Source organism: Panthera tigris, chromosome A1 (assembly GCF_018350195.1).
Source record: "Panthera tigris isolate Pti1 chromosome A1, P.tigris_Pti1_mat1.1, whole genome shotgun sequence".
Taxonomy (NCBI): Eukaryota; Metazoa; Chordata; class Mammalia; order Carnivora; family Felidae; genus Panthera; species Panthera tigris.
Window position 1 is genome coordinate 139032137 of NC_056660.1, and position 14032 is coordinate 139046168.

The 14032-nt window shown below is 37.1% G+C and overlaps 1 protein-coding gene across 4 annotated transcripts in view; it reads right to left on the bottom strand.

Moving 5' to 3' along the window:
* CERT1 (ceramide transporter 1) overlaps positions 1-14032 on the bottom strand; it is a 102534-nt gene that overhangs the window by 15099 nt on the left and 73403 nt on the right. For 3 of the 4 annotated variants that reach the window (XM_042988546.1, XM_015536539.2, XM_042988560.1), the window contains 4 exons: positions 12780-12872; positions 7945-8031; positions 5447-5539; positions 4836-4913 (listed from right to left, as the gene is read on the bottom strand). In XM_042988546.1, the coding sequence (XP_042844480.1) occupies positions 4836-4913; positions 5447-5539; positions 7945-8031; positions 12780-12872 (351 nt within the window). The remainder of the gene's footprint in view (positions 1-4835; positions 4914-5446; positions 5540-7944; positions 8032-12779; positions 12873-14032) is intronic. The other variant, XM_042988553.1, reaches the window with a different exon arrangement.

Here is a 14032-nt window from a genome sequence, read left to right on the forward strand (position 1 = left end):
AGTGATTGGAAAACATTAAGTTGGGAGGACAAGGATAAATACAAGCAAAATTTACCATTTTATTAGGCTCAAAATTCGATATACTAGGAAATAATATTTAAAAAAGAATTTTTTTTAATGTTTATTTATTTTTGAGACAGAGAGAGACAGAGCATGAACGGGCGAGGGGCAGAGAGAGAGGGAGACACAGAATCTGAAACAGGCTCCGGGCTCTGAGCTGTCAGCACAGAGCCCGATGCGGGGCTCGAACTCACGGACCGCGAGATCGTGACCTGAGCCGAAGTTGGCCGCTTAACCGACTGAGCCACCCAGGCGCCCCTACTAGGAAATAATATTACTAGTAGCATCTGCCATCACTTTAAAAGACTGGATCAAAATCATTGAAGCAGGTTTCATCTGCTCTAATAGCATTCGCTAGTTTTAATTAGATAGTATAATTTCAGGAATCATGCCTTTGATTTTTTTTGGACCTAGAGTCGAAAATGATGAGATGACATACAAAATATCTTCATAGCAAATGAACTATGAAAAATGGAGATGAAACACATTTTAAATAAGAGATGATGACACTCCAATTCTAGCCTTTTCTTTCACTTCCCATTTGAGACACTCTGTATGCTATTTGAGGAGACTAAATGGATTTTTCTAACATTATCAATACAGAAATTTTAAAAGAAAACTGCCTTTTGATGACAAAACAAAAACTGCTCTTTGATGTAATGATCAAAACTCTAATGAACAAGACTCTAGAAGGGCTCAAAGACTGCTCCAATCTCTTTCTCTTACCCATGTGGAAGGAATACAACTATGCTTATTGTTACAATCATAGAGGGATTTGTTGGATAGAATGATTTATTAATAACAAATTAACAGTGCACTATTAACGCAAAGGAAAAATGGACAAGGACATAAATTGTCAGTTCAATGAAGAAATGCAAAAGGCCAAGAAACAAAACTTTTAGTCTATCAGACTGGCAAAAAGTAACTGAATTATAATATTCAGTGTCAACATAACAAAAGAAAATTGACCTGGGAGTGTCACTGGTTCCACTTGGTTTAATGAACAGTTTGGCAATAAAAATTAAAAAAAAAAACAAACAACAAAAACTTAGACACATGTATGGCTTTTGTCCTAACAATTCTACTTCTAGGAATGTATCCTAAGGAAATAACTGGATAAGTGTACAAAGATACACACACACACACACACACACACACACACACACACACACACACAAGGATGGTGTATTTAACAGGATGCTCCTGTAACACTATTTACAATACAGCCAAACTGAAAACAGGCTCAATGTTCAATACTAGATGAGTAGGTAAATCCAGTATGCACATCTGTACAACAGAAAAGGAGATAAAGATCCATATTTACCAGTGAGAAGATGGGCTTAATTATATGTTTAAAAAAAAAAAAACACTGGTCACAAAATAGTATATACTGAATTACTTACTTTGGTAGGAAGACAATTATTAAAGTCTGTGTACTTAATCAATATGTGACTGATTTTCTATATACATAGAAAAAGGATATGCATGAGAATATTAACAGTGATCTAATATTTTAATTTTATTTACTCTATTTTCTAGTTCTGCTAAAATTAACATGTATTATTGTACAATAAACAGGGAGGGGGTTAAATAATTAATTACCACAATAATAAAGTGTCGCTGTGGACATAAAGGGGGGAAAGAGCTTTATACAGAACCGTGGTTGCAATAATGTCCACTAATGATTAACCTGATGTATTGCCCACCTTTTGATATGTTTTTTTCTGAACAGAGAAAGATTTTTTTAATTTTTGCTTTTTAATTTTTGAGGTGACATCAATAGTTGCTGTGATATGCAAATAAATGTGATCCAAAAGATCAACTTATAAATTCAAGTTCTTTCTACTTTCTGTACAGTGTAAGAGCTACTTCTTTCTCCAAATCTGCCAATTAGATAGACTCATGTGTTGCTACTAATTTCCTAGGAGATTCACATATTTTATTTGAAGTTATTTTCAGGACATCTCTCAGTTCTATGTTTAATTATTCTACTCAATCAGGAGCATCAATATAACTTCATCAAGAACAAAGTAGTCATAAGCCTAGATTTGTACACACACGGCAAAGCCAAATTCATAGTTAAGGTCCAGAGCCCAAATCTGCTAATGACAACAGATACTTTAGCAAGGACCATAAATACTTGAAGACCTCAAAGTCATTATTCTTCAATTTTGCCTCTTTTGGCATATATAACGGTGGTGCGATAAGGGGGACCTGGGTGTCTCAGTCAGTTAAGCATCCAGCTCTCGATTTCTGCTCAGGTCCTGATCTCACAGTCCTGAGATCAAGCCCCACATTGGGCTCTGTGCTGGGCGTGGGGCCTGGTTAAGATTCTTTCTCTCCTTTTCTCTCTGCCCCTACCCTCTTTGTGTATGGGCGCATGTGCTCGCTTTCTTTCTTTCTTTCTTTCTTTCTTTCTTTCTTTCTTTCTTTCTTTCTTTCTTTCTAAATACATAAATAAGTAAAATGGTACAATAATCAAAAGCTAAAAAAAGATTATAAATAATCACAAGCATCACCTATTAAAAAAATTCCACCAGAAGATCTTTCTCAACTTACATACATGAGTTACACAAAATATAAAGAAGTATGCTACAATGTGGCAAAGTCTTGTAAAAACATGGGCACCTGCGTCTCAGTAATATATTCTTCTGTAGGTGAAGAATTTCAGCTGTTTTATAGCCCTACAGCTTGGGTCGGAGGTCTGCATTCTGAGGCCTTAACTCTTAGGCACTTATCAGTACTTAACACTCATTTATCGCTCTCATTATGTTTTCATTCATAGCTTGTGTATTCCTATATTTTAAGGAAAAATGGTGACTGGTACTGATGAGCTTTAGTCTCTTACTCTATTACTTTAACGCAAGGTGGAGCTTAGCAGAATAAACCAAAGCCTCCCAGTATTATCTAGTTTTGTCACGGATTTATTGCAAATATGATATGCCTTTAAAAAGCTTGCACAAATGGATGAACATGATTAAGAAATATTAGAATAAGTTTGGTTCTAGGCGATTTCTGAAGCAGAGCTGATACATCTCTCTCTCAAACATGTTCAAGGAGAAAAAGGCTGCAAAAGTCAAAGCATACATTTTGAGTCTTAATTTTCCTCTTTCCTGCAGAGTTAAAAACAAATGTCAATTTTATTCATATGTATAAACTAAGAAATCTGTTTTAAATTAGGACTTTTAAAAAACTTTTACTGGAATGCAATTGACCCTGGAACATCACAGGTTTGAATTGCGCAGGCCCACTTGAATGCAAATTTGTTTCAATAAATAAAGTGCAGGACTGCAAATGTATTTTCTCTTCCCTACAATTTTCTTAGTAACAAATACAGTATATATGTAACATAAAAGTATATTTTAATCAGCTATTTATGTTCTCCTTAAAGCTTCTGATTAACTACAGTAGGCTGTGAGTAGTTAAGTTTTTGGGGAGTCAAAAGTTATATGTGGATTTTTAAAAAAAAAAAAATTTTTTTTTTCAACGTTTTTTATTTATTTTTGGGACAGAGAGAGACAGAGCATGAACGGGGGAGGGGCAGAGAGAGAGAGGGAGACACAGAATCGGAAACAGGCTCCAGGCTCCGAGCCATCAGCCCAGAGCCTGACGCGGGGCTCGAACTCACGGACCACGAGATCATGACCTGAGCTGAAGTCGGACGCTTAACCGACTGAGCCACCCAGGCGCCCCTATATGTGGATTTTTGACCGAGGGGGGTCAGTGCCCCAATCTCAACGTTGTTCAAGGGTCAACTGTACTCTGATAGCAAAAAAAAAAATAATGTAGAAAATTTTGACTAGTTCAAAGAAATTGTTATTATTATAGTAACAATAGCTAATAAATAGCTATATAATAACTAATAAAAGCTCACACTTATTTAGCATTTACTACATGCCAGGCTCTAGCCAGATCACAGTCCTAGCTAGATCACAGAAGTGAAGCACAGAAGAGTTAGAAAAATTGTCCAAGATCATGCAACTAACCAGTATTTACACTTGGTCATTCTGACTGGAAAGCGCAGTTTCTTAACATAAGATAACATAATGCAATCCAATAAAACACAATCACCATAAAGATACACAGCTCAATGGCAAAGATACAAGGATTAAAAAAACTTTAAAAAACGAATGCTGATACTAAAAAATATTCCTCTGATAATACTTGGACATTATTATGAGGGTAGAGACAGCAAGCATGTAGTTTCCAGTCTTAAATTCCTAAATCCTTAATGATGTATATGAAAAGGAACATTAATTTATAATATCCAAGGGTAATTTGCATAACAAAAATACAATCTGTTCAATGGAGCTTAGTATAATAATAGTAATGAGACAAATATTATTTAAAAAGACATTTCCCTGTTGAAATATGAGATACTCGAGATTAAAAGGGAGACTATTAAAACCTACTTTTATGCTATAACATACTCTGTAAACCATGTTCATCAAAGTTGTTGAATCCTATCTAAAGAAACTACATGGTATTTAAAAACCAGGTATCTCCTACTTGTTTCAATTCAATTTGAAATCTTTCAGGAGTGCCTCCTCCATGGCAAAATTCCAAGCTATTCACAGTACAGGATACAAAGGGCACATGCAAGCCTGATAGAGGAACTATTTAGTAGATAAGGAAGGCCTTTTAAATGCTTATTGTTACCATTTAAAATTCAAAACCAAACAAGTGGCCTAACAGAAAGATATCTAGGAACTGGGAAAGCAGGCTGAAATATAGCACGGAAAGACTCAAGTCCGCTCTATACATTCATACAGTACCTGGGAGCTGAATCTGTGAACATCGTCAGAGGCACTGACGAGATCAATGGAAGACATGGAGGAAGAGCGACTATAGGGCTACCAGAGACAGACAAAGAAAAAACCAAGTAATCAGAACAAAGGCACAACAGAGCATTCAGTACCAACTTCCAAACACAAGATAAAGAAAGAGAGAACAAAGCACCATATGAAACAGGCTCAGCAGCAAGTGCTGACTTCATGCACCTATTATGGTTTATGCTCCAAAATCTTTCTAAAAAGAATGCAGTGCTTCCAGTAATACAACATAATACCACTTAACCCCAAAGAAAAAAAGTGATTTAATGTAACTAGTTATGCTTCTGGTTAACTATCAGATTAGCCACTCCTATCCACCCCCATCCCCCCCTTTCCCCTTAAAGAAAAAAGAAAGAACATTATATTCAGAAGATGATTTCTAACTATTTTGGAGGAAAAACATACAAAAATGTATGTTTGGAAGAAAACATAAAATACCCAAAAGTCTCATTACCTAAATTCAAGAAGAGAGAAACCTTATACAACAAGATAGTTCCATCCATACTGAAGAACAATACAATATATAATTTCAGTGAGCTGTGACATTAGCTTACCTTTTGGACAAACCTATGAGTCCCCACAGAAGAAAAGGCATCTCCAGATGGCATGGATGTAGGCCAATGTAATCTGACCTTTTCACTCTGTGACTAAGAAAACATGTAATGTTAGGTGGGAAGGTTTTAAAGTGTACTTTGTAGCTTGAGAATGGATAATATAACCTGGAACTATCAACATTTAATTACTGAACACTTTAGTACTTATAAATACTTGAATCACAAAAATACTCAAAAGATACAAGCCTTGCCAAATCCCGACACTTACTTCATGTATTCTAAATCAGTCTCTTCTTTCAGACTCCATAGGTACCACCTTTGACCAGGGATGGGTTCTTTGATTCTGCCCCTGGTCAGACTCTCCAATACCAGCATGGCATTATTTACCATGAATCTTAATTAACACTGCTGTTAAAGTAATTTTCTATATCCAAACTCTGGCCAAATTATTCCAATCATTCTACTTCATCAGGGATGTGCAGAGCTATATCATCTGAACCAGTGTCATCGTTTGCTTCAGTTTTGTTCCAAAGACCAGGTCATGGATATCTTATCTCCTTTCCATTAAGGTATCACACCTGTTAAGCTGTCACTTAACCTCCTTCCTCCTCCTGAGCTTGCCTAGTTTCTTCTCACTTAGTCAATATTTACTAAATATAATGTACCAGAGCCTGTGCTGTGTTGTGTGTGTACTCATCTTCTAACTATGCAGAAGACAAGCAGTAATTTCTATTCAGCACTATCTGAACAGAACTAAGATCTCATTTCTTATTCACCACTTTATTAAAAATATCTTTCCTTATATTGGCAAATAACATAGAACAATGTAAACTCAAAAATGTCACTGAAGAATACCTAAGTAGTGGCTGTGCTGTGGAGAGCCCTGTGCAATATCTAATGATCTGAATCTTTGGAACTCACTTCATGAATTACTGAAGTTTACTACTCTAGAGCATTACCACACTATAATTATCTTTGCGATATCAACATGTCTATTAGGCAAGGAAAATCATGGTCTGTTTAATGACCTATTTTGTAGCATATCTACCACAGTGTCAAGAACAGACTGAAGTTAAATAGTCCCATGAATATTTTTCTTTTAAAATTTACAAAAGTGTTCATCGATCCTTTTAAACTCCAACTCAAGCACTGCATTAGTATCCAGTAGAGTAGCATTTTGGAGCCAGAAGACAGAATTTGAATCATCATGTATAACTCTTTGTTTTACGTATTAGAAGACCAAGGCCCAGAGAATTTAAGTGATAAGTTTACAGCTACATAGTTAGTCATTTACAAAACTCAGACTGAAGTTGTCTCGACCTACTCTCCCAGAATAGCACACGACTCTCCCCAAAATAGCACAACTTAGTTTAAAATAAAATCAAAATAAAAAAACACCACAGTGAAGTAAAGCCAAACACAATGATACTCCTTCAGGTTACACTTTAGGCGTACAAATATGGAGCTCATTTAGGACCTGAAAGTTTCCAGTCTTATTGAATGCTGCATAATCTCTTTTGAATGAGTGATATACTTTATAAATTAATGTAACAACACCTTTTTATCACTGATTTAGAAAAAAAAATAATGAAAAATAAACATGAAAAGAAAATGTCACTCTTGGAGGTGATTTACCCTCAGGGAGACAAACCAGTAAATGGGCATAACGGTCATAACTACCCTAGCAATGACAAAGAATGACAAGCCAACTTATCTACACAAGTTAATTTGTAGTACAACTGATACATTTACGAATTTATTTGCAAGATGCTTAAAGCCCTGTGAAGAGTGACTAAAATTCACCCTTAAGTACCATCTAGTGGTAATATATGGTAACTTCACTACTGCACAACTAAAAGAAGGCAAAGGATCATACTAATCCTGAGACTAGAGTTAAAGGATTTAAGAAATGTTTTCCTTCACTTTCCAAAAAGAGCTGGGTATGTCTGTTGCGAATTTAATAACAGTGAAATACTGAGCAAAGTCAAAAGTGAGGAAGCAATTGAAGGTGAAGGTAGTTAAAGCTTTAAAGGAGTTAATAATAAAAATGGAATGGCAGTAATTTAGAAGAAAAAAAATACATTCTTGGTCTTCTTCCTTGTGAATTCATATGGTCAGTACTTTGTGGGAAAGAGAAATTCACAGAGACTGTTTTATTCAGATTAAATATATACTTATTCTAAATAGAAAGATAATAAAAGTTGGATACTTCAAGGGGAACAGGTGGAATATTTCCATTTAATTTCATGTAAATTATTCATGCTTCCTGTAAACAATCAGTGGTCTCCTTTCCATTGTTTAGAAATGAATCAATGAAGGAAGTGACTTGTAAAGATTCTTCTACATCTGTGACTCAGTGAAGACAGTTCATTTTCTGGGTTATTAGGTTCACAATTTTCAAATTTTATTTATATGAAATAACACACATCAAGAATGCCTAGTGTTAGAATTTTTGTGTGTGTGTGTGTGTGTGTTAGAATTTTTAAAACCGGATATACCTGTTCTTCTATTTTATCTTGTCTGTCAAGAGCAGCTTCAACAGCATCAAAGAACTCTTCTTCATTAATCAGACTGTTTGGACCTTCCTATTCAAACACACGAGAGGAAAAAAAAAAACCAGCTGATTAAAGACAATATAAAACCTTCATAATCCTAGCATTAACTCTAGAGGAAAGTTGAAATGTGACTTGACAAATATTTATAAACCAGTTAATATATAAAGTATTATCAAAAGACAAGTAACATATGCTCTGTGCAAAATCATGAGTGTCACAATTAATTCATATACTCAATATTCATATACCCACTGTATACTGACCAACACTGTGTTAGGGTGATAGTTTAGAACAGGGGTGTTGCTGAACTATGCCCTGGAGTTAAATTTAGTTCACTGCCTACTTGTGCATGGCCTCTGAGCTGAGAATTTCATTTTTAAGTGGCTGGAGAAGAAAAAATAGCAACATTTCATGATGTCAGAATTATAATATGGAATTAAAATAATGTTTTGTTGGAATATAATCATGCTCATTCATTTAGGAATTGTCTATGCCTCCTTTCATGCTACAGTGGCAGAGGTGAGTACTTGTGAATGAGTACCTGATAAGAGAAAACATATAAAATCACAGAAAAGTAAGTACAAAGTTACATAAGATCTATTGATAGCCGATAACAAGCACAGACAGGAGTTTTCTGAGGGGCATCTTCCTAAACAAAGACTATTGTTTCATGAAGAAAGAAAAACTGAACTGATGCTTGAAAGCTTGGTTAGATGGCAAAGCAGTGGTTCTCAATCAGCTAGGAAACTGCCTTGGGAACTTGTTAAATGGAAAATTCTTAGTCCCCATACGCAGAAATTACTTTTCAGTGGATCTTGGGTGAAGCCAGGAATATGTATGTTTAATAAGTTCTCCAACCGATTCTCATGCAACTGGAACCTCAGCTGTATCAAATGTACAAAGAATAATAGAAAACAAATAAGCACAGTATGTTCCTGCTGACACGAAACAAGTGAGTGGACTGTAAGTGGAACAATAGCTTCATGTTAGGGGAAAAGCTGAGGCTGAAAATGTAGGCTGGGTTTAAGGTTCCCTAACTTTTTAAATATCCAAAGTAAGACACATGAATAATTGCTGGTCTGTCTGGAGTTTTTCCAGTTAGAATGATTACCCTAGGCCATCACTATCTCATTAGAAAGTACCTAACCTAGCAACGTGACACCACCTGGGGCCAAGGCAAAAAGGGTGGGAGGAACTACGGTGTAATGCTCTTGTCACTTGTCACAGGCATAGGAGACATCTTGATTTAATGCACTAGTTTTTTGTTTTGTTTTTTCTAAATTTTTGTAACGTTTATCTATTATGGACAGACAGAGAGAGAGCATGAGCAGGGGAAAGGCAGAGAGAGGAGGAGATACAGAATCCAAAGCAGGCTCCAAGCTGTCAGCACAGAGCCTGACGCGGGGCTCAAACTCACAAACTGCGAGATCACGACCTGAGCCGAAGCCAGACGCTCAACCGACCAAGCCACCCAGGCGCCCCGATTTAATGCACTAGTTCTTTTAGAGCTATGAGGCTCCCTCATAACCACGTTAAACACACACACACAACTTTTTATTCAGCTACAATATACAAAAAGTGTAAATTTCAATGAATTATCATTAAGTGAACACAGCCATCAAATGACCAGCTGGATCGCCAACAAGAATAGTAACAACACTCCAGAGGCCTCTCTCCTACAGGATTCCCTTTATAAGTCCAAACATTTCCGACATTCAAGTAACAGCAGTGTAACTTTGCTTGATGTAAGAAAAATACGAAATAGCCAAAATCTACTCTGACCTCAAACATATTTCCTAATGCTTTTAAAACCTCTATTGATCATAACCACATCTACACTTGAAAAATTTTAATGCTCATTCAATCTATGCAATCACTTCAGTCTCAGGAGTCTACTAATTGGGAACTATAGCATTCAAAAATTCTACTTTGATAAGTGAAATGGGCAAATAAGACAGGTACATCTTTCCTTTGATGGCACATGTAAGGGATAACTACAGTAACTGGAATAAAATTTACTTTATTTAAAAAACAACTTAAAAAAAACATTTTAACTCATCATGTTTACCAAGGAAAATAGCTATTTATTGCTAAATCTGTGGGAAACACCACTCTTTAGCTTACTTGCTCCATTAGCAGCATTTCTCATGTTAATGATGATCTTGGAAGAGTTCTCTCTCCTTGGATTCCTAATTTCCTAATTCCTCTCTATCCAAGACTCCTCTTTGGACTCCCTTAAATGTGGGTGTTCCTCAGGGTTCTACCCTTGCTCTCCCCACAGCATTGGCCTCAGTCATGTGATGATTCCTGAAATCCACAGCCTATCTATCCATTTCTCACCTAAGCGTTAGATCTTTGTATCTAATAATACCTAAAACCTCCTCCGGTTAATGTCTCAAAATTCCTATGCACCTCCAGTTCCCTTCATTCAATCACCACACTCTTTAATCCTACTTTTATTTTTTATTTTTATTTTTAAAAAAAAATTTTTTTTTTCAACGTTTTTTATTTATTTTTTGGCACAGAGAGAGACAGAGCATGAACGGGGGAGGGGCAGAGAGAGAGGGAGACACAGAATCGGAAGCAGGCTCCAGGCTCCGAGCCATCAGCCCAGAGCCCGACGCGGAGCTCGAACTCACGGACCGCGAGATCGTGACCTGGCTGAAGTCAGACGCTTAGCCGACTGCGCCACCCAGGCGCCCCTAATCCTACTCTTAAATATGTAAATTTATCGCTGGTGTCTGCTCCTATCACTGTATCTTAATCTAGGTTATCTTCAATTCTCACCTGTGAGCCTGAAGTCATGGAAGCTGCCAGTCGAAGGCTGTCAACTACAATCCACTACCCTCACAACAGGGAGCAAGAATGATTTTTCTAAATGGTATATCTGAAAACTTTCACTTGCTTAAAACCCATTGCCTGAGGATATATAAGGATTCCTGTAGACCTTGCAAGCCTGGCTTACTACTCCCTCCACTCAATAGGCTCCACCCTCCGATAAGGTCTTTCAGTTTCCCTGTGGGCAAAATGCTTTTGTTTTTTTTTTTTTTTTAAGTTTTCCTTTTCAGCCCCTACAAGTAAACATTCTTGCTATTCACCTGGTTAGTATCTACTCAGCCTACTCATTCATTTTTTTTTTTTTAATATAATTTACTGTCAAATTGGTTAACATATAGGGTGTACGGTGTGCTCTTGGTTTTTGGGGGTAGATTCTCGTGATTCATCGCTTACATACAACATCCAGTGCTCATCCCAACAAGTGCTCTCCTCAGTGCCCATCACCCATCTTCCCCTCTTCCCCACACCCCCATCAACCCTCAGTTTGTTCTCTGTATTTAAGAATCTCTTATGGTTTGCCTCCCTCCCTCTCTGTTTGTATCTATTTTTTCCCCTTCCCTTCCCCCATCGTCTTCTGTTAAGTTTCTCAAGTTCCACATATGAGTGAAAACATATGAGATCTGTCTTTCTCTGAATGACTTATTTCACTTAGCATAATACCCTCCAGTTCCGTCTCGTTCTTTTTTTTTTTTTTTTTAATGTTTATTTATTGTTGAAAGACAGAGAGACAGAACACGAGCAGTGGAGGGCCAGAGAGAGAGGGAGACACAGAATGTGAAGCAGGCTCCAGGCTCTGAGCTGTCAGCACAGAGCCTGACGTGGGGCATGAACCCATGAGCTGTGAGATCATGACCTGAGTGGAATTTGGATGCTCAACCGACTGAGCCACCCAGGTGCCCCTAGTTCCGTCTCACTGTTAAGATTTCAGCTAAGATGCTGGGAAGCCATCCCTGACTCAAAAACCTCTCAGTGCTAACAGTGCTTCAAACTCACCTGTTAACTAGCCTGTTTTCCCATTAGGTACTTGGGCAGGATCCTGTATATCCATGCCTAGTACAGTGTCTTGCATACATAGTATATCTTAAGGAATGAATTTAAGATTATAATGTAATTTCTGGGGATGCCTGGGTGGCTCAGTCAGTTAAGCACCCGACTGCAGCTCAGGCCATGATCTCGCAGTCTGTGAGTTCAAGCCCCGCATTGGGCTCTGTGCTGAAAGTTTGGAGCCTGGAGCCTGCTTCGGATTCTGTGTCTGTCTCTCTCTCTGCCCCTCCCTTACTCGCACTCTGTCTCAGTCTCTCAAAAATAAAAATAAAAAAAAAAAAATCACTTTTATTATGATAGAAGAAGATAAGATTCAGTAGGTTGAGAGGAAAAGATTAGGGCCTGAGGTCCCTGGGTGGAGAAAAACACATATTTTGGAACAATGCTGGGAGTGTCTGACCACAACAAACCCCCTCAGGAGTAAGGTTCCTCTTTAGAATGTAACAGACCCCACCTACTCCCTTTCAGGTTTTCCTCAGAAATTTGACAAAAGACCTAAGTATGGCCATAGACCACTCAATTCAATGAAAAGGAGCCAACACCTACAGAATAACCCAGAACCTAGAGTGATCAAGCCCATAAGGGTAGAACCTGAGAAGGAACAAGGGGGAAGGGATGAGGGAAAGCTGACCAGAACTTTACAAAACAAGGACCCTTCTCTATGGTCCTTGCATTCACTTCCAAATGTCCCTTCTCTGTAAAGAGAACTTTCCTACTATTCTTTTCTAATCTTATACTCTAATAAACTTTTGCCTACTTCTCATTTTGTGTCCAAGTCTTCATTCTTCAAAGCAGTGCGACAATGAACCCCGGGTATTGTGGTAAAAAATCCTGCAACATTATGATAGATATGGCCTATGTTTTCCTCCTTCTAAAATCAAAATGTAACTTCATACCTCATAATCTGGTCCTCCAAAGTGGGATTTTTTCTTAAGTTCTGTCATGGCATTTTTGTATGCTTCTTCTATTCTTCTTCTCTTCTCAGTTTCCTAAAAAAAAAAAAAAGCAAGTGAAAAATTACATCTGAAGTGGAATTTTCTCTGCATTTCAGTGAAATTTTATAATTTGGCTAAACAACAACAGTAATAAAAAGAAACAGTCCACTCCTGTGAAAAATGAGCATTGTTCTGTCCAAGAAAACACTTTTCTCTGAGATATACTTTACACACAAACCACCATTTAAATCACCACTAAGAATTACCTTATAGGTGGGCTATATATTTAGGTGTATTAAGTAACTCTCAAAGTGCCTATGCTTAAAAAAAAAAGAAAAAAGATAAAATTAACACTAGAAATGCCTACAATGTATTTATGTGTTTGTTTCCCCCCAGTAAAGGTGTATTTATTTTGCTTTAAAGAAAGAAAGCAATGGATGTGAAGAAAATAATCAACAGGCGAAATCAATGAATGCTAAAATATATTCTAAGAAAGATGAATGTCTAGTACTTTTCTCACTGTTGGTTAAAACTATTTTAGAGCTGAAAAAGAGCTTAGATTTCTACTTTGATCCTCACCTTTAATCTATAGCCTTACGGGGTTAAAAGACCCAAAGTCAACACATAAAAAAAAAGGCTGGCCCTGGGGCGCCTGGGTGGCTCAGTCAAAAGAGTGAGAGTAACGATTTCAGCTCAGGTCACGATCTCAGCTTCCTAAGATCCAGATCTGAGATCTAGCCTGCCATGGGCTCCCCCAGCTCAGAGCTGACAGTGCTGGGCCTGCTTGGGATTTTCTCTCCTCTCTCTGCCGCTCTCCTGTTAGCACTCTCTCTCTCAAAAAAAAAAAAAAAAATAAATAAATAAAAATAAAAATAAAAATAAAAATAAAAAAATAAATAAATAACTATTTTTAAAAAAGGGCTGGCCCTGGCACTACCAATCTCAAACTTCTTTCTACAACACGAAATGTACTGCCCTGGTCAAATCTGATAACTTAAGTCTAACAAGCTTATAAGGAACATGCATTTATTCTCTTTATTCCCTTCCCTCAAATCCTTAAGGGCTAAATTAAAGTCCACAGGAACACACACAAAGCTAACTACTTCCAAATATCCTATCTGCATTAAGGCTTGTACAAATCAGTTAATTGTTCATTGGACTTAAAGACTAATTTTTGCATACTCAAGAGAAAGCAGGTCTATAGACCCACCAGA